Consider the following 20944-nt stretch of genomic DNA (forward strand, 5'->3'; position numbering starts at 1 on the left):
TGTGATTATTTTCTAATTTTCCAGTCGTTAGAGAACTTTGTGAACAGCCATAATGGCCTGTGCTTTGTGCCTTTTCTCTGAGTGGAAATTGCTTTGGTTTGGATTTTTTCAGGTGGATTTTTCTTTTCTTTTGTTTCTGGGGTTTTTTTGTTCTTTTTTTTTTTTTTTTTTTAAGTCTGTTGTCCTTTCTCTACTGTTGTCACATCTTAGAAACAAAAACCCATTTCATGATTACTGTCACCCAGATTACCTTCCCCTTCCAGTTCTCAATCAATTCTTCTCTATTAGTCTAGATGAAATCTGTAATCAATGTTCCTGTCTATTTATAAAGCCAGGGGTGTTCAGTGCTTGTTGTGACTGCTGCAGGCAAGAGGTAATGTCTCAGCAACTCCCTACCAATGTCTGTTCTGCAGCATGAAAAAGTGCTGTAAAAGTCAAACCCAGGCGTCCATTTCAAATACAGAGCGCTGCTTAAATTTCAAGGGAAATGGGTAAATGCATTTCTGTTTGCAAGTGTTTGCTTTCCAGATGATATCTCATACATCTTTGAAAAGCTCAAGGTGAAAACTCATGTCATCAGTTAACCGGATTTTCCTTAAGCGTTTCTACCTTGCAAGCACAGGAAGGACAAGAATATGGATGGTTTTTAAAAGAGCCTTATTCCTGCTCCAGCTTCTGGAGTACAAAGGAGAAAATGTGCATAAACACACTCACAAACATACACATGTATGTGTGTTTATGCAGAATCTCCAGGTTCCAGTTCCTCTTCCACAAGTCACTGTGTGCAAGACCACAGAACAGTATTTTTGGTCTCTATTTGATCCCTATTCTGTATCATCCCTATTATATAAGTGACCGTAGTTCTTGCATTTATTTGAGAGAAGCTGCCATGCTTACTGATAAAGTAAGGATTTCAAAATCTCACAGGAGAAAGTATTACAACTCTGCAGGAAATGGTGTTACTCACCTGAGCATTGAAAAGGGGTGATTGTACTGTATGCTTTCACTTTGAGCACTTTTATCAATGTTCCTGACTTTTGGGTGTGTTTTTCTCTGCTCACAGTCATTTAAGGAGGTGAGAAGTCAATGTTTAAAGTCGTGTAAATGCTGAAATCTGTTTGAGGTTTGAACTTGAACTTCATTTTTTTAGTACCAGGGTTTAGCTTTGGCAGTGCTGAGCTGTCTCAATTCCCTTTGTAGCTGAGGATTGCTTTTGGTCCTTAACACATCTTGTGGTTAAAATACAAATTATAGTCTCATAACTGGGTTTAAATATCTGACAGAAAGCAGCAGAGTCCAGCAATGCTAAGCTGCATTGACACAATATGATCTAATAGAACATCTGTCAGCAAAATTGCCCAGATACCAAACTTTAAAAAAAACCCCATTGGACTACTGTCTATGTTTTTTTTATTTCAAATTATCAACTTCAGCAACAATATTTAGTATGTATGGATCCTTCATGGCCATGCTGATCTGTTGGGTGCATAGTATGTTCCACATCTCTTTTTAGATGTATACACGGATAGATGGTAAATTGATTTGAATCTCAGTGTGTGTTTTTGCAAAATGTGCAGATCCCAGTTAGAGTAGATAATAATGCTGCCTGCTTAGCTAAGAAGCAGTGAAATGTGTGTGCACTTAAAGGAAGTTGGGTGGGAGAGACAGTGTGTCTTGAGGGCCAGAAAAAGAGATAATGAAGGTATCAGTCTGTAAATCAGACTATCTGTGTTTTGTAATACCGTACCAGCTTTCTGGAAGACAAGGAAGGGGGGGGGATAGTGCAAACAAGGGACCTCACCCTTCCTAATGTCAGAGGCTTTGTACCCTCTGAAAGCAAGACTGGGGTTTTTCTGGGGGCTTTCTGGTAAACTAAAAAAAAACAAAAAACAACCAAATCTCTGTTTTATTTGATTATTAGAAATGCCTAGTCCCCTCTCTTGCCTGTGTGCAAACCATTATATGAAGATTGTGTGATGGGGCCAGCAGTTAGGACTGCAGAGTATGGTTGTCCAGCAAATGGGACATCGGGGCTGAGTGGTCACATTATTAATTTACTTTTCTGTTTTCTGTTTCCTTCCTTCTGCTCCTCCTGCAACACTTCTGGCATTTCAGGTTTCTAAAGTCAACGGGGTCACTCGAATGTCATCTCCGAGTGCAAATGCAGCCAGTGCCAAAAAGATGAGAGAAGTCAGACCTTCACCGTCCAAAACTGTGAAGTACACTGCAACAGTGACAAAGGGAACTGTCACATACACCAAAGCCAAGAAAGAACTGGTCAAGGAAACCAAACTAAATCACCACAAACCCAGTTCACCTGTCAACCACACAATCTCAGGGAAAATAGAAAGTAGCAATGCAAAAACCCGCAAACAGGTGCTATCCCTTGGAGCATCCAAGTCTAACAATACCGCTGTTAATGGTGTAAAAGTCAATGGCAAGTTGAACCAAAAGACATGCACTAAGGAGGTGGGGAGACAGTTAAGGGAGGGGCTGCGCAATTCGAAGAGGAGGCTGGAAGAGACGAATCACATAGACAAAATACAGTCGCCCACCAAGAGAATGAAAGGGGCCGTCAACTTGGCAGAAGCTGCCAGCAAAAAGGCAGCAGTAGAAAAGCCTTTGCTGAATGGACACCTTAGAAAGGAAGTGCCAGAGAAGAGTTTGGAAAGAAATAGGCCGAAAAGAGCCACTGCTGGAAAGAGTACGCCAGGGAAACAAGCACATGGCAAAACTGAAAATGCCTCCTGTGAAAATCGTTCTACCTCTCAAGCGGAGTCCTTGCACAAGCCACAAGACTCAATGGGAAAGCACGAAAAGGGCAGTAGTAAGTCTGGGTGGGGGATGCTGGGGGAGATTCCCATCCTTAGGCCCTCCCCCAAGGAATTTCATGACCCACTGATATACATTGAGTCAGTCCGAGCTCAGGTAGAGAAGTATGGGATGTGCAGGGTGATTCCTCCTCCAGACTGGAGACCTGAGTGCAAGCTAAACGATGAAATGCGGTTTGTGACACAGATTCAGCACATACACAAGCTAGGCAGGCGCTGGGGACCCAACGTGCAGCGGCTGGCCTGTATCAAGAAGCACCTCAAATCTCAGGGCATTACCATGGATGAACTCCCACTCATAGGTAAGGGCTGTGATTCCCTGGCGATTTGCCGCTGCTTGTAAGTGTCCGTATCCGACTTTATGCTCCGTTTGCCTTTGTGCTTAACCAGACCCCTGTTCAATTCATACTGCAGAGCTCTGGATCTCTCTCTTTTTCCATTGGCCAGGCACTATGCAAGTAGGTTGTTGGAGAGCTTTCCAGGGTGACGTTATATTGCCATTTTCCTCCCTATCTGACCCAGGGGGGGAAAAAAAATCCTATGTGGAACCTTGGTCTGCAGATTTCAGAATCTTCTTCTTTCCCTGCTGTTTATTTTTGTGGGTAGTACGACTATGGATATTGATAGCCTTGTTTTAAAGGTTGTCTCAGAATATTTTCAGACCTTTCCAAAGATGTCTTCCTAACAGGTTTCAATGCTGCCAGGCTTTAATACATTTTCACCACCCCCCTTCCTTTAAAAACATTTAACCAAAGGGGAAAGAAAATATCTCAGAACTGACTTGTGTTTGGGTACTCAGACACTTAAAATCACAAATTTGCAGTGACCTGCTGACATTTAACAACCATTAAGTGTCAAGAATAGGCAGTAAAATGTAGTTGATTGCGAAATGGAGGTTTCATTATTTCTCCCAGCAGGTGTCTGCCAGGGCTAATGCCTGAGTGAGAATCACTTATTTAACAGAATTCTTGGTTTATGGTCTGCTGTCAGATATGACACGTGACAAAAATGTGACAATAGTTTGTAAAAACATGACAACAGCAGCATACAAATGAACTATTGAATGAGCTACCTCCATCTCTACTGCCTTTGCAGCCACCGCATAGTAAGAAACCTGTGTTTTTAATTTTTGTTAGTTCTCCCCTTTGTTTTTGAGGTGTTTTGAGTCAAGAGCTCACAGGATCTGCATGTTGCAACTTGAGGCTAGCGTTTTGCCTTTGAGGCATTATCCAACATGAGGCAGCTCTCAGCGCTGGTTGGATTAAAGGACACGCTTTTCTGTTTAAACGATTCACAACACTTCCTTGCCCCCGCCTTCTCCTTTTTAAACTTTATTTTATATCACATATGGTTAGTGAGGGAAAATGCATAAAAGCACACAAAATGATTGCAGACTTTATGGTGAACTGATGCAGGGCACAGCAGAGAAATAACAAAATTTTAAGAAGCAGGAACGAGGGGTTAGCACTTTGTTGCTGTAGCCGTGCAAAAACATTCAAGGAAATCTGAAAATTAAAATCACTCAAGCAGCAATAAGTGAACATTTTGTATGCCTAATGTATGCAATGGTTGTATGCTAATAGAAAAGAATAATGAATTACATTTACATTGGCAAGAGAGAGAAGAAAATGTGCAAGACAGCTCGATTAGTGCTCCTGGAACAATGTTAACTTTTTAATGAAATACCTTAACTCGGCATTAAGATGGCATTACTGTTAATTATTTGTATTATTTAAGCACCTAAGAGCCTAATGAATAGGCAACGATTCTATTCTGCTGGGTGCCATATAACCAGAGCAAACAGTGGTCTCTTACAGATTTGCATCCAATGTATCCCTTCTCCAGTTAATTTCCTGCCTATCCGGTGTTTAAAATCAAAAACAAAATGGAGAAAAGAAGCTGGAGATCATCAGTGCACAAAGAGGAAAAATCTGTTGGTTCTAGCAGGAAACATATAAAATAATCTGTGGTGATAAATGCACACTTATTTAAGTAGACATGCATACATAGCCCTTCTCTCAGGACCAAATCACATTTCCATTGACGTAAGTGGGACTTTTGCCAATGGCTTGTGTAGTGCCAGCATTTGGTATTAAATGCATACCTGAAGATTTAAGATTCTCTCTTTTAAAATGAGCTTGCTCACTAAGCAATTTAAAAGTAGGGAAATTAAGGCAATTAAAAAAAAAAAAACAACAAAGTTAGACACTGCTTCTGCAGAATGTGCCAGATCTCCTATTTAAGCCATTTTGCTATAGGTGCTTTTAAAGAGGTTAGAACTCCTTTTTTGTTGTTGTTTTTGGTTTTTTTCCCTTCCTTTTTTTCCTTTCAGTCTTTCAAGGAAAGTTTAAGCAGCAAGCTTAGGTCGATCCTGGAAAACATCAGTCTGAGATATAAATGCTTCCAAAAGTTATGACTGTGTGAAACGGAATTATAATTGAGAGCATTTTGCAAACCTTAGCTGTAGGCTCTGGTTGAATGAAGTGCTACTCGAGTTCTAATATTGCAGAGTGATTATGAGTGATCATTCCATGATGCGGGAGAAAATTGAATTTTCAACAGTGCTGAAACTAGGACCTTAAACGGGGTGTGTGATGTTTGTCCTACTGGAGAACACATATAAGGGTAAATCTCCCAAGTTAGGAGTACGTTACCCAACTTTATGTAGATTGCTGAATTTGTTGGTGTGGAAAGCCATCTTGAGTTACACCTTCAGCTTATTTGTGACCTGCACATAGTAACCACTGACCAAAAATGTAACAGAAGCCATCTTGAGAGTTACATTTATATTATGTTATGTATGGAGGAGTAAAGAGGAAAGAAAAAAAGAAAACTTTGCAAACTCATTTTGTTTTTTTCCCAATGGTGTTTACTTTTTCTCAGCTTCAAGACCTTTTTAAAATCTCCCCCAACCCATTCCCAAATGTACTAAACAGGATAAATCTGCCTGCCTCATTGTTCTGCCTCCACCCTTATCAAATTCTACCCAAAGCCTTATGCTTGATTTTGTCTGCAGCCAAACACCTTTGCCTTGTGCTGTGTGGGCAGTGTAAATGTGAGCAACCTCTGGTGCTGCTCTGCCTCAGTCGCAACTGTTGTCCCAAAATGTTGCATGCAGGTTTACACTGCTGAGCCTCCCTCCTCACTGGTTTGGCACAAGTGGTGGAAGAAGGGAAAGCAGAGGGAAGAAGGAAAACTGGAATCAGCAATGAAGGATCTGAGATGCAGCACAGGGTAGTTTGGAAAAAGTAATACTGCTTGCACTAGCAGGCAGGATGATTTGACTTAAGATGATGTAGGTGTGCATCCTACAGTAAACATTTACCATAATGCTGCTGCTTGCCTTGCTCTCTTGCAATAGCATTTCTGAGTGCTCTGAAATGGCTATGGCATAATGGTTCTTTACTTTTCTCAAAGAAAAAGGCAAAAGTGAGACAGCGTGGCGGCAGAGATGTTGACGCTGGTTTTGTATTAATTCTCTTTTTTCCCTGAACAGTGCCCTGTTGAATTGTAGGTGGTCTTTGGGCCATTTCTTCACTCTTTCCACTGATGATTTATTTCTGTGCTTTGAGAGTATTTATGATGTTTCTTTTATTGTTCCTCATCCATTTGGCTGCTTTTTATGCTGCAGTTTGTATAATCCTTTTTTTTTTTTTTGACTGGAGTGTGAAATGTGCTAGTCATCTTGAAGCATACAAAACCAGAATGGAGTATTAAATATGGATGGCCTCAGACTGGAAGAATAATGTGTCTGGAACTTTTTATGCAGTTGCTGGCTCCAACCCCAAACAACCCCTGCCTCCCTTTGGTTTTTATATGAACTTTATTACCTGTAGTGAAATTAATAATGTTACTGTGCTCCTTTTAAATACTAACTTCATTCAAGGTGTTGTGCAGATATTAGGTAATTGATATTTCACCTCCAGAAAGGATAGGTATTTTGTCTTTCTGATCATCAGTACCCCAACTTGACACTGGTTTTGTTTATATCTGGTATGAACCAGATGTGGGACTGGTGGTGGGTGAGGTGTGTGGGCTTTTACAAAGCTGGGCAACTCTCATCTCCCCAGCCACTGGGTAATGACCAGGGCACAGATGCATGTCAGGGAGGTAGCTTGGAGTGCTCTGAGGAGAGAAGGGAATGAAACTCAAGGAGTAGAGCAAACTGAATCGTAGGGAAGGCTGTTGCAAGTAGCAGAATACGGCCTGTGAATGAATTAAGCTGGCAAAACAGTGTTGCGTGCCTCTGTTTAGCAGGAGGCATACAAGAGAGGGACAATTCTGCTCTGGTGCCCAGGTGCCTGGAGCTGTCATGTCCCCTGTGTGCCCAGCCTGGTAGCACATTTGACATGAGCTGCCCACAGCATTCCTAATCTACTCCTGTGTTTCCCTTTCCTTTCTTCTGCTGCCTGGCACACGTGAACCCCAGGAGGCTGCGAGCTCGACCTGGCCTGCTTCGTCCAGCTGATCAACGAGATGGGGGGGATGCAGCAAGTGACTGACCTCAAGAAATGGAACAAGCTGGCAGACATGCTGCGCATCCCCAAAACTGCACAGGACAGGCTGGCCAAGCTGCAAGAAGCCTACTGCCAGTACTTGCTCTCCTACGACTCCCTCTCCCCCGAGGAGCACAAGAAACTGGAGAAGGAGGTCTTGCTGGAAAAGGAAATCCTGGAGAAGAGGAAAGGACCTTTGGAGGGACATTCAGAGAATGCCTACAAGTTCCATTCCTTGCCCCGGTTTGAGCCCAAAAATGGACTCATCAATGGCGTGGTTCACAAAAATGGCTTCCGCAACAAGTTAAAAGAGGTCGATGTCCCACTGAAGACGGGCAGGCGGCGGCTCTTTGCTCAGGAAAAGGAGACCACGAAGGAGGACGAGGAGGAGGAGGAGGGAGTCCTTAGCGACTTACACAAGTGTATATACAAGGTAATGAGGCTGGCACTGCCTGGTCTGTTTTGCAGAACCGATGATGCTGTTGTGTGGGTGGCGTCCGGGTGCACACCCAGCCGTCTGAGGGGAGCTGCTGGGCTGCAGTGGCATCCCCAAGGCAGCAGTTATCATGGTTGTTATGGCCGGGCAGTCTGGTGGCTTTATCTGATCTGCCTGGCTCTTGTGGGATGTCTGGAAAAGCTGGGAGGCATTATTGTCATAACAAGATGCACTGGGCTCTGCTCCCCCCCTTCACCTCCTTGTGAGAGGTTCCCTGAATATCTCTGCCCAATTATCCTTGCAGGCACAGATTTTATTTTCATTTTCTAGCGACATTTAAAGTAATGTTCTGCTTTCTCATTCCTGCTTCTTGCAAATCTCTTGTTGAGTGAAGTAGTGCTGCGCATCGAAATTAACATCACTAGAAATACTACTACATTTAGAAAGAGCAAATTGAAATGCAAACAATATTTTCATCCACAATGCCAGACTTTGCTCAGCACTAACAGTCACATGGACACTTAGTCCTGCACATATCAAGTACATCCATTTACAAAGGAATGCTGACTCTTTCACTGTATTTTATTTGGCAGTCTCCTGCTCTGGAGCAGGACTTGGCACTGCAACTCACAGTGCAGTTTTGAGTTGTGTTGAATGGCGTAGCCGTGCTCGGAGAGAAATATAGCATTGAGTGTCAGTGCCCAGTAAAGGAATATGGTGTTCTTCCCCTTCCAATCTTGCTTCCATCACCAGGAAATGAAGCCAGATAGCCCAAAATGACTTATTGTTAAGCTATTTAGGGACTGCATGAGCTCACGACTTGGGCTTTGAAAGCTTGCTTCAGTTTTCTTTTGCAGCCTGTTACGATTTGTCAGCCCCAAAATTGTTTTTCTTGGGGACTCTGGCCTCAATCCCACCTTTGAAAAGCAGTCTCTTTGCCATGCTGCGATGGAGAGAGGCTTGTCTAATGACAGCAGCTTTTGTAAATAGTGAAGTGGCATTTCTGTCCTTAGTATCCTGTGCTCAATGATGGTTAAATGAAAAACTTGATACACCTTAGCCTGACTGCTGCATGAACAACCTCAAACTTAGTGGGGGAATGCCTTTTTCTTCTTTTCCAGTGCAAGTCCCACTTTAAAGTTCAGTAGATACAAAGTCACTCAGGAAACAAGATTGGGATTTGTGAGAAGTATCCCAATCTGACTTAGAAAATAAAAAAAAACAAGCAATCAAAGTGTAGCTGGTATAACCAGTCTGAGTCTGCTGAGTACCAGGCCTTTACCCCAAAAGACTGAGAACTCCCAGAATTTCTGCTCTGTCACCAAAAAAGCACTGGCAGTACTGGCAGCATCAGACCCTGTCTGAGTCTGACAATACCAGGTAGAAATACTTTTGTCTTGAGCACAAAGGCTGTTAGAGAGGAGCATCACTGAGCCCGTGGGCCAGGGCTCTCCCCACCCGCCAAAGCAGCTGCAGCCCATGGAGCCACTCAGAAAATGCTTTGGGTTGCCCACTGTGGTACCAGCAGCTTCTCGGACACTGGGGCTTGCCTGTGTCGATCCCATTTCATGTTCTCTGTAGGGCAGAGACTGGGAACTGCTGTCACAGGTGATGGACTGGGGATAAGGCAGGGGTAAGCAAATCTCTGGTGGATTCTGGAGAGATCCCTGCCATGGAATGCGCTGTGGGATGCCTGGTCCGCCTGAGTGCAGAGAGAGGAATGAAGCTTCATTTTCATAGCACTCAGGGGAAAGCCCTGTAGGAGGACTGATGCATTAATAGTGGTTATGTCACTTAGAGCAAGCCTCAAGACACAGAAATTATGCCTCAAGCTTGATGCACCAGAGTAGCCCACTAAATGTAAAATTGCTGTAGTTCATCACTAGGCTTAAAAGACTGAGGAAGGTGGTGCTGGCGCCAGTTGTAAGCAGAGGGTGCTTCATGGCATTTAATGAAACAAGCCTTTTAATCCTGTGTGTGTGGATGGAGGAGTGTTCCTCAGCTAATAACACGTTCCTGAGAAAATTCAAAATTTGATTACCAGAACCTGACCTCATGTTACAGTTTCCACAGATGATGGGATTGTAATGGTTCCTTTCTAAAGCACACTGCTAATTCTAATTAAAAATAAAAAACACATTAAAAAAAAAAACACACACACCAAAAAACTCATGTATGTGAAAAATTCCCAGGTCAATATCTCGAAGGCTAGAGGGAGCACATCATAATCACATGGCTGTAGTCCAGTTTAGGCCATCAAGTCTGTTCTTCAGACTACGAAGAGGCCATACATTTAGGGTTTCTCTCAGTAATTGCTGCAGTCAGCACATGCTTGAGCTGTTTTTAGCAAGAGACGTCCAGTCTTCCAGGAGCAGTTACTGCCATATCACATGTCAAGGTTAGAGTAAATCTCCCCTGTGTTCAGCTGACCCTCTGCCAGGACTCCCAAATTGTTTTCAGTGTCTCTCCTTCCCAGGCTGTGAGGCCTGCTGTGCTTTTAAGTGTGTGCTGCAGGCTGCTGTGCTTGCTTGCTTTGCTCCTAAATAAGTGGCTTTTCTACCTGACGATTAAAATGTCATTTATAAGTGTGTGAAGTAAACTGCTGACATCAAAGAAGGATCTGATGCAAGATTTTCACTCTTCTTTGCCCAGTTTTAGCTCTGAAAAATATTTTTAAAATCTGTGCTGGTGCTGAATAAAAGCAGCATTTGTTTCCATACAGAACAAACTGAAGGCTTATTAGAAGTCCCATTAGAGGAACACCCAGAAGAAATCACAGTGCGAGTTTTGCCAGCCCTCCCATAAAACCATCGTGGAAATCCTATGCTGAGCTCTCTTCACCCAGGGACTTGGCATTTTCATACTCCACTTAATAGGAGCCACTCCTTCCTACCTGTGACTATTGTGAAATCTCTGGTTTCAGTTCATATTCATGTTTGCTTTAAATGTCTTAACACTCATAGTGTTGCAGTGTCCTTCTCTCAGCCGTGGTGGTGGTGGTGATGCTCTCCCTGGGTTGGCTCTCATGGCCCCTGCATCAGACATGAGAAGAATCGGGGGAGGAAGTAGGAATTTCTTTTCTTACGCATTCCTCTCTTCTTGTCACAGCAACAGAGACTCTGCTTTGTAGCTTGAAGCTCCCAGGACAGTTGTTGAACTGCTGAGATATTTATTTATCAGGGTGTTGCAAAGGGTGTGTTGCTCCTCAGCAATTCATTTTGTGTTCTGGTTAGAATGCTCCATTAGAGCATTTTAAATTATTTTCTGTGTTGGCATCAGAAAATGTTACGGGATCCCTCAGATTAAAGGAAACAAACAAACTGCACAGACAACAAAATCCGCTCAGCCATTCAATTTGGTTTTCAGATTTTAGGAGACTAAAAAGATACCAAACTCTTGGCAGAGGAGGAAATGGGTAGATGCAATTTTAAAGGGTTAAACTGTTCTGGTTTTCCACTTTCTCTTTTCTTGCTTGCTATATATTTCTATTTTCTTTCTTGGATATCTGAAAAATGGAAAGACATGGTTAATCTTGGAAGATGAGGCCTTATTTTTGTTTTTCTGCATAAGATGAGAGGAAGAGGCAACTAACTGAAAGGAGGCAGCTGCTGCAGTGTTGGTTTGCACGCGGTGGAGGCAGTGCCCAAGCGTGGTGACTTGGTGCGGGGCCTGTGCTTTACAAGAGGTTTTGTTGTAAAAGGCTGCCTCAATAAACCAGTCACAAGGGCATTAAAAGATGAAGGAAATTGCTTATTGGATCACAGAGAATCCAGCTCTGAAGTTTATGGGAATCAGAGTGCCCCAGGCCCATGGCATTTCACAAACTTTTCTTGCTAAAGCTAATTATGCAGCATTCAATTAAAAAAGTGACAACGTTGCAACCGTATGAGCATGGCGGAGTGATAGACTTGGCCTCTGGGGGAAAGCTGCTTTTATAGTTCTTTCAAGTTTACTCTTGGACATAGTTATTAAATAAATTAAACACCAAAAAAAGGCTGAGGTGCTTTGGCAGATCTGTCTCATAATTGAAAAACTAGAAAGGTAACAGTCCAAATAATAAAAATCATTTATGTAGAGTTTTTACGTCTGTGGTTGCTCAGATGAGCAGTCAGGGGGCACAGTGGGAAGGAGCAGTGGATCTGGTGAGGGAGCAAAGACATTTTGTACTCCATGTTTGCAGGGCACTGCTGCTCTCTGCCTGCAGCAGTGCCCTCAGACCTCGTGTGGTGCCTGCCAGCTCTCGTGGCACGCAGCTTCCCAGCGTCTTCCTTCTGCCCTGGAGCAGAGGAGGCAACAGAGGTGTTCCTGTCTGGGCACACCAGGATGTCAGGGCTGAAAGGAGCAAGTGGGTTCTCATGCTCTTTCCTCCAAAGCCATCTGCTTCCCAGCTTCTGGTGGTGTAGGTGTGCAGGAAGGTGGGTGTCCGGAAACTTCGGGGTAGCTCAAGCAGAAAACCAAGTCAGATCCTCTGCTTGTACAGCTCCTGCAGCAGTGCCAAGAAAGAATGCACTCATTCAGCAATTTTACTGTGTTTTATTTTTCTGAACCTTGTAATAGCAGGTTCTTTGGCATTTGAACTGCTTCTGTTGAATTGAGCATAACCAGTTTTTGAAAGTAGGTGATTACAGTAGTGCTGGCAAACTCTGCTTTTTGTGTCCCTCTTCCACCATATACAGCATTTGATGCTGAGCATTTCTGTGAATTTTCTAAGTATTTTTCACCTGCTGCTTGTACATAAAGAGCATGGCCACATGGTCCCTGGATAATGTATTGGATTTTGTTGGCTGCCCACTGCATTCCTTGCAACCTGTCATAGGAAGCTGGGCCATGTCCATCCTCTGTATTTATCAAACGCTGAGTGTAGTGCTAGACAAAGCAGTGCTCTTTCTGGGAACATTCAGTTGGCCTTTTTACATGGTGGGTTGGTGAGTTCATGCAATTGAATTTCTGTATCTTCTGAGGTATTTTCTCTCAGCAACAAAATGAGCTTTAGACCCATATCTCTTCTGGAGACATTGTCCTCTTTCCCTCTGTTGTCATCTGGGATTGAGCCTGTAAGGAAAAGAATGAGGACATGGTGGGGAGATGTAGGTGTGTTTTTTCATTTTCACTTTTAATTTTATTGTATTTTTCCACAGGGTAGGTCTGTTTCTTTAACAACCTTCTACCGAACAGCAAGAAATATCATGAATATGTGCTTCACAAAGGAGCCTACAGTAGCTGAAGTAGAGGTGAGACCAGCTCAAGGCATGGTAAAAGTTTTTATTTCAGGGCACTGAGTATGGGGATTCAGGATAGTTGACTTTCAAGCATTTCTGTAATCAGTTTAAGGCTGTCTTGTTTGGAATTAAAAAAAAAAAAAGTTAAATAGACATGGTGATGATTCTTCATTTTTAAATTTTTTTTAAACATTTTTAATAAAGGTGTTGATGAACTGAGGAAGAGAAAGAATTCTTAATCTGACATATGCTGAAACACAGAAACCAAGAGGATCTAAATTTTGCCTTCCTAATTTATTGTTACTTTTAGTTATTTATATTCTTAGTTTTAAGCAATATTTTGTGTTGAATTGCATTGAGGTCATGAAAGCCTTGTAAATTTCTGGAGTTTATGTTTTAATGAGAGATACCTTGTTCAGCGAATAAAAAAATGCACTACTGCTTTCTCTTACCACAGCAAGAATACTGGCGGATAGTGGAACAGAAAGATTGCCATGTAGCAGTGCATTGTGGAAAAGTAGATACCAACACCCACGGGAGTGGTTTTCCTGTGGGAAAATCTGAACCATTTTCAAGGTAAGATCCCCAAACCCACCTTCTTTGTTGCCTCACTCCTGAGCAGAGCCCAGCAGGGCAGCTTGGCACTGGGAGTGTTGGCACTGGGAATGTGCACTGACTGTGTCTGCCTCTGTGTCACCCCTCCAACAGGCATGGGTGGAACCTCACAGTCCTTCCTAATAATACAGGATCCATCCTGCGACATCTTGGTGCTGTGCCTGGTAAGCAAGTCCCTTCTCGGTGTTTTCAGCTGGTGCAAGTGTGCTCTGAATGTGCTGCTGTGGGCACCAAAGGCTTCACCCTCTTTCTGGTCCCCTGTTCCCCAGCTGACTGAGCAGACGTGCAATTGTATGTAGCAGGTGGTATTTAAAGGGGTGAAGGCAACCATGCAGATAAAGGATTAGTGAATAGTTGAGACTGTATTCCTGGGAGGAAGCAGTTGTACCTGCAGTATCCCTGGCTGTTCTTGCCAGGGTGTCATATTCTTTTGTGTCAGGACAGAGCTGTGCAACTTCCATACTTGCAAAATGTAGTCTGCAGCACTGGGAAAAGCAGCACACACATTTCCTAAATGAATTGTCACAAGCTCTCCAGCTGCATATACACCATTGCAATTTACTGGTAAGAAACATGGAAAGCACAGTGGAATCTCCTGTTGAACCTGAACAAACCAGTGGGAAACGGGATACCTGTTAAAAAATTACATGTATGCCTGACAACATGAAGCAAACTCCTCTGATCAGTGGCAATGAGCTTGAGTTACAGGTATTTGTAAATTCTCTAAAGAATATAAATTTTGTACAGCAATTGGAAAACAAATATGTTTAAGGGCACTGCAGTTGACCAGTAGATATTTTCTTAGTGGAAAATGCTGACTTTGTTAAATTACTCCCTGTGAATTATTCGCACTGATAGGAAGACTTAAAACTTGAAGGGTCAGCTTACAGGGAGAATAAGATTTTTGACTTAAATTCCTCCCAAACTGTCTTTTACTGGACAAACTGAAGTTACTCAAAACTCATTTTTCAATCTCTTTGTTTTAGGAGTGACAATTCCTTGGCTAAATATTGGCATGGTCTTTTCTACCTCATGCTGGTCTCGAGACCAAAATCACCTTCCATACATTGACTACTTACACACTGGTGCTGATTGCATTTGGTAGGTATTCCTGTGGTTTGTTTTCTTCACGTTCCCTGTGGTGGCTGCCTGTAGGCTGGTATTAGTAGCAGCTTGTGTAGTAGTACTTCTGCATGAGGGGATCTCACCTAGAAGGTCCAGTGTGTGTGTGTGTGTGTGGTGCCAGTTTTAATGGGAAAATGTGGTATAAACTTAGGAGATGAAAACCTGTTTCCTGGAGGATGTTTCACTTGGCCTTCCATGGTCTGTTCTGGTGTCTTGATGTGGACATCACCAGTCAGCTGCTGTCATATTTTGTAGACACATCATGCAAATACACTCAGCAGTCAGCTTATAAATGGTTTTGAACGTGGTGAATCCATCCTGAATTCAGTGTATATGTGCTACTGCAGGCAATGATGATTTAGTTTGCACTGCGAGACGATGGAGGCATCAGAGAAAGCAGATGTTGCTGGCAGGTCTTGTGCCTTTCTGCCAGGCTCCTGTGATACTGGTGTTGCTACCAGTGAGGCATCATCAGTAGGAACAATGAATGATAAGCTATGTGATTGTGTCTTGATCAGAGAAAATGTAATAAATAGAACAGAAGAGTTACTGAAATAATGTCCCCTCCTTGCAATGGTGAGAATCTGGTTCCCTTTAACCGGTTCCAGTGGTTCCCTTCTTGAGCTTGGATCTCTCTGAGCCTTTGACTCCTCATGTGGTGTGGCAGGAGGAGGTCTGCAGGGCCACCTTTACACCCAGAAGTCCCCACAGTAGCAGTGGCATCATGAACTGCTCTTCATGAACATGCAAAGTGTCTTCTCACACATTTCTCAGATGCTGCTGAGGTCAGGGGTGCTGATCCAGCTGTCACTGGGAAAGCACATGGCCCAACAAAAAGGATTTGAGATCTGGAGAAAACCATTAAAGCAGAATCTCCTCTCTCTAAATGTGTTCAGTTGAAGAAATGGTCTGTACGTGATCATTTCGAGGGTTAAAGGTAACTGCTGGATTATGCTGCAGACCTGAGAGTTTGTCAGTTTCTGTCATGGGCATTTCATGGCTCTTCTCCCTGTTCTGTGAATCAGGAATCTGTAATCTTTTATAATAATATACTATCAGGACAAATTGCTGAGCAAGCTGTGTTGTCCTCAACCTTAGGTGAGTCTGTTTCTGTCTATGACATTAATCTAGTCTTAAATTACAGTAGATTCCAAACAGAAGGCATTCAAGAATCCCCTAATTAAGTTCTGAGGCCACTCTTTGTACTGTGTGTGTCAAAAGATGCGACTCTAGGATTAAACAGGTTTGAATGCAGACAGCTCAAATTTTAGGAAAGGCTAATATTCCTGTTTTTCCAATCCAAGAAGAATAAAAGTAAAGAAGCCATTTGCTTTTTCTTGATGGACTTATACAGATGAGTACATAGCTTAAGGCATGTTTGTGATGATTGCCTTGATGAAACAGGGATAATAGGCAGGAGTAACTCATAAGAAGGAAGTGAAACTCCTTTGTCTGTTGAAGCTATTCTTCAGCGAGGCTGCCAGCCTGAAGTGTCAGGCTAGTATTCATTAGCTCATTACAACTTTTAATAGTGCAATAAAGCACCCAACTGTGTTAGGAGAAGATGAATTTAATATCTGCAGGTCTGGTGTAGGACCTAGAGTAGCCCTGACAGCGTTGCCTTCAGTTGCTGCTTTGGCGACAACAAAGCAGTCACTGGGCTCCAAACCTCTCCTCTGTCTTGCGAAGTCCATCCACCGCCCAGAAATCTTCTCCTCCAAGGACACATCCCTGTGGTGCTCAAATCATTTCACTTACTGCAGATTGCTCAGCTCACTTTCTAATCTCTCAGGTTTTACCTCCTGGAGATTAAACAGGGGAGAACTCAATTTGCATGCAAGGCAGAGGTCAGTGACCTAACCTTTTTATTCTGGAGGGATCCTCAGTGCCCATTAAAAGAGAGAAGGAAATCTTCTTCTGCCCAAGACACTCAGAAATCTATACTGGCTGCTAACTTCCCATTTTTATAGGTACATCAGGAATTGCAGATGAGTGCATTTGCAGCATACACTAGTTGAAAAGGATCTCATTCCCCTCAGTCCTGCTCCAGTATTCAGATAGTTCCATGTACTGCCCCTCCTCTTCACACATCCTTCCCAAGCATTTTCCTGTGCCTGTCTTGTGAGGGATTGCATGCTTGAGTCTTTTGTCTGTTCCAGCCATTTTTTCTGACTCTAGAAGAGAAGAGTGGGTTCTGCCATAATCTGGGTTAAAATTTAAAATCCCTATTTCAAATTTTCATCCCTATTTCAAATCTGATATTATAGTGTGACTAGAGTGATCCCCCACACGTGGGGGAGCTGTACTGAAGCTGTCACTTTATCAACACAGGCACTGTAAAGTATTTGAGACATGGCATTTAAAATTGCTGTTGGGACTTGATCCTTACTTATCAAGACGAAGTTCTTCTACTTCACCTCTCTCTAACCCTGGGATTTCTTAGCAAGGTCCTGATAACTGTCAGTATATGTGTAAGGAGTTGGTCTTCATACACCTGAGCAACCACCCCATTAGGGCTCTTATTGTGGCTGTAATTAGCTGTACGAGCAGATAATGTCATGTCTTCTGCCTCTTGGCTTGAAGATCAACAAACACAAATCAAAGTCATCATCAGTACAGTGAACAGTAATGAGGTATTCAAATCCTAGGAAGTGCAGCCTCCTACAAACTCATCAGTCAGGATAACTCTGTGTGATGCACACGGACTTAGTGCACATTATAAGCAAGTCCCTGACAAGGGCTGTGAGGCCAGCAGAACACTTCCTGAAGTTGCTGGAGAGTTCAGATGAATGGCAGAAAGACTACCGGTTCCCCAAAATCTTTCCAGCTTCATTCTCTTGTTCCAAGTTTGGAAAAATGACTCCTTCTATGTGTGTGTGTGTGTGTGTGTGTGTGTCTGGCGTGGGCGCAAATGGACCCGAGGTTGAGGTCTCATTGCCAAAGTGAATGGGGTAGTCGTAAAAAGCTGGAGATGCTTTTTACTTGCCTGAGCATAACAAACCCAGATAAACTAACATCACAAATAAAGCAGAGCATGGCAGCAACTCCAGACAGGTTTGGGAATCCCAGGATTAGCACTGTGTTTCCCACTGAGCTGTGCTGCTCAGTTTGCAGTCATCAAGTACAAACTGCCAGATTTTGGGAGCAGGTACCTTCTGGGTGAACATAAACCATCACCCTCAGACAGGCTGCAGGCAAGAGCAGTGATCAGTTGTCACCGTATCGCCTCCCCGTATCCAGAAACATAGCAGTTCTGTGGATGTGTGGCTCTAAGACTCGAGACTCCTGTTACTTCTTGTCACTTCTGCTGAGGGAGCAGTGCTGGCAGTGAGCACAAGAGGACAGCTGCTTCCTTGGCTTCTAAGGAGAGGAGGATTTGCAACTTGGCAGATGCCCAGCAGAGTTTGAAACCTCTCCTGCCACTTTGGCTGCTCTTAGTCAGGTCTTTTGTTGCAACCAAGAGGAGGGATATGGGATTTGTTCAGTAAGTAAGGCAAGAAGGTCTTAGGCAACTTCATGTACTAACAGTAAGAGGGGATTTGTGGTTCCTTGACTGTTACAGAGAATGTTGTTAAATGTGAAGATCCTTTGGTTGATGCACAGATAACAACATATATTGGTGCTCACAAGATGCAAACTTCTGCCCATAGTTAGCTGGTTTGGTGCTGTTAAAATGAAGAGCAATCTATTGCTGGTTTCTCTCCTCTGACTACAGAGCGCCGAGTTTTCACATTTCTGTTCTGGGAATTTTGTGTCCTTTGATACTTGCTGAACATGATCAGACTGAGTCTGAATAAACAACTTCCATTCAATCCTCAGTGTTTTACCAAAAGAACTGTGTGTTAAAGCCTGTGTGTGATTTTTTTCTTCTAATCAATGTGCTGATCTGAATTGCCTGGTACTGTGTAGCTGTGGACCATTATTTACTCCGCAGTAAATCTTTCTCTTTTCCTCTGACAAAACAACAGGTATTGCATTCCTGCTGCGGAGGAGAACAAACTTGATGATGTGGTACATACCCTGCTGCAAGCCAATGGCACTCCAGGGCTGGAAATGCTTGAAAGTAATGTCATGGTAGGTTAACACTGGGAGAGGCATTCCCATGTGAGAACCCAAGGCTAATCAGGAGGCTGGTTGGTTGGGGATTTATTTTGGCTTTGTCTTACACTGCAGTGATGCAGAGTGGGCTGCTGTCTGTTTGCAGTGTTTACCCACATAGTATTTTTCTAACAAGGCTGTTATTGTGTGTTAATATAAAAATAAACATGACAGTGCAATAAATGTCCATTTTTAATACTGTCTATAATGTATTTAGGCTCAAAAAGGGAGTGGGATTTCATCAATTCATCTGCCATGACTGACGTTTTATGATGCCAGCCAGCATGGCTAGGAGAAGCCTAATACTTAAGTATTTTTGGCTCCTTTGTTTATCTTGTGGATAACATTTTCTATTTAGTGCATTTCAGTATAAATTTGGGAGCCCATAACAAAAATCCCTCCCTTGGCTACCCATGTTAACATCTTACAGAAGTGCAGTAGCACAATGGATTCAGTGCCAAGTCAGAAAAGATTGGATGGAAAGCTGAATGACTTGCATTGCATTCTGTAGTAGTAGACAGTGTTCTGTCAATGGGCAGATGTTGGTTTGAGGAGAGCCACTTCTGCAATTATCACTCCAAATGCTGAGGAATGGGAGAGGGAAAGCGACTGGAGCAGAGCTGTTGGCAGAGCACACTTTGCTTCATGAGCAGTAGCATGTGGCAGCACCCAGCCAGGAAGAGGATCAGAGAATTGTAAAACAAAGTTCCAATTGATTGTTTTTCTCTCTTTTTTTTTTTTTCCCTCTGTCTTTCTAGATCTCCCCAGAGATCTTGTGTAAGGAGGGGATCAGGGTGCACCGTACTGTACAGCAGAGCGGGCAGTTTGTTGTCTGTTTTCCTGGATCCTTTGTGTCCAAAGTGTGTTGTGGCTATAGTGTTTCCGAATCGGTGCACTTTGCTACCACCCAGTGGACAAGTATGGGCTTTAAAACAGCCAAGGTAAGTTGAGAAAAGGACTTAGAATGGATTCACGGCCCTGCCATCTAAAAGGACAGCAAAGCAGACATTCCAGAATTGGTAGCATTGTGAGACTAGTGCAACTACATCTGTTTTTCTGGACTACTAAATAAACAAAAAAAAGGAAAACGTTCTGCAAGGCATAAGACGATCCAGTGTTTTCAGAAAAGTGACTGAGTTGTTCACTGACAGTTAAAGACTTGTGTATATATAAAAAAATTCTGAAGATTGTTATGCCTGCAGACCAGTTTGCAAGGAAGCTTTTCAAAAATCCCATCAGAGCTAATGATTATACATTGTATTATGCTTACTAATTTTTTTTTTAAGTGATGTTTTCTAGAACCATTAGAATCTCAGGTGCAAATATCTCAATAACTGTGCTTGTTAGCTCCTATGATAGGCAGAGTCAGTTAACACTCACAGCTGTATTGCTTGTTTTTCTCTGCCCCTTCATTCAGGAAAAGCTGTTGATCAGGGCAATTTCAATTTTAATCGACTTGAAAATTCTTAGGTTCACTGACCAGCCCATCCAATACCAGATGTAAATAAATAACCTTCCCATTCCCTTTTCACACAACTGACCGAGGCAGGTTGCCTGCAGAAGTAGGTAAATGGTCCAGTCATCATGATTCTGGCTACATTTCTGTGTTCTTGGACAAAGAATATACATCACTAATTGTGTTCCCAACCTTCTGAAATACACTCTGGGTTACAGATACTATTTTGGTAGTGTTTTATAGCTAAGCCACTAGTAAATGATCCTTTACAGCTTCAGACCAAGTTACTAAATAATTAACTGTAATATGTCCACAGTTAGGGATTGCTTCTTTAGGGTAAATGGAATTCTTCCAGCCTGGTTATACTAACTGTATATTAACTTAGTTTGAAATAAAAGGTTATTTTATTACATATTTATTTTGGGGGAAGGTGGGGATTGTGTATATCTATAAGTAAGGCATAAGAATCCTGAGCTAACCTTTCCTGTGTGAACATACATGATTATATTAACTCCATATGCTGTATTTATCGCTCTGCTGAACACTTGTTTGATTTCGTGACAATGCTACTCCTGTAAGAGACAGAAATCACTATGCAGCAATTAAACAGCTCTTGGTGCCTCAAATTTTGAAGAACAGTTTCTTTTGATTAATTTTTAAGAGCTTTG

At 42.7% G+C, this 20944-nt stretch overlaps 1 protein-coding gene across 2 annotated transcripts in view; it reads left to right on the forward strand.

The window, feature by feature from the left end:
- The window catches only part of JARID2 (jumonji and AT-rich interaction domain containing 2), a 211910-nt gene that overhangs the window by 181813 nt on the left and 9153 nt on the right, over positions 1 to 20944 (forward strand). For both annotated transcript variants that reach the window (XM_069008035.1, XM_069008036.1), the window contains 8 exons: positions 2116 to 3133; positions 7261 to 7760; positions 12902 to 12994; positions 13440 to 13558; positions 13691 to 13761; positions 14584 to 14698; positions 18691 to 18796; positions 19579 to 19761. In XM_069008035.1, the coding sequence (XP_068864136.1) occupies positions 2116 to 3133; positions 7261 to 7760; positions 12902 to 12994; positions 13440 to 13558; positions 13691 to 13761; positions 14584 to 14698; positions 18691 to 18796; positions 19579 to 19761 (2205 nt within the window). The remainder of the gene's footprint in view (positions 1 to 2115; positions 3134 to 7260; positions 7761 to 12901; positions 12995 to 13439; positions 13559 to 13690; positions 13762 to 14583; positions 14699 to 18690; positions 18797 to 19578; positions 19762 to 20944) is intronic.

The sequence above is a fragment of the Aphelocoma coerulescens genome, chromosome 2, assembly GCF_041296385.1.
Source record: "Aphelocoma coerulescens isolate FSJ_1873_10779 chromosome 2, UR_Acoe_1.0, whole genome shotgun sequence".
In the NCBI taxonomy this organism is placed as follows: Eukaryota; Metazoa; Chordata; class Aves; order Passeriformes; family Corvidae; genus Aphelocoma; species Aphelocoma coerulescens.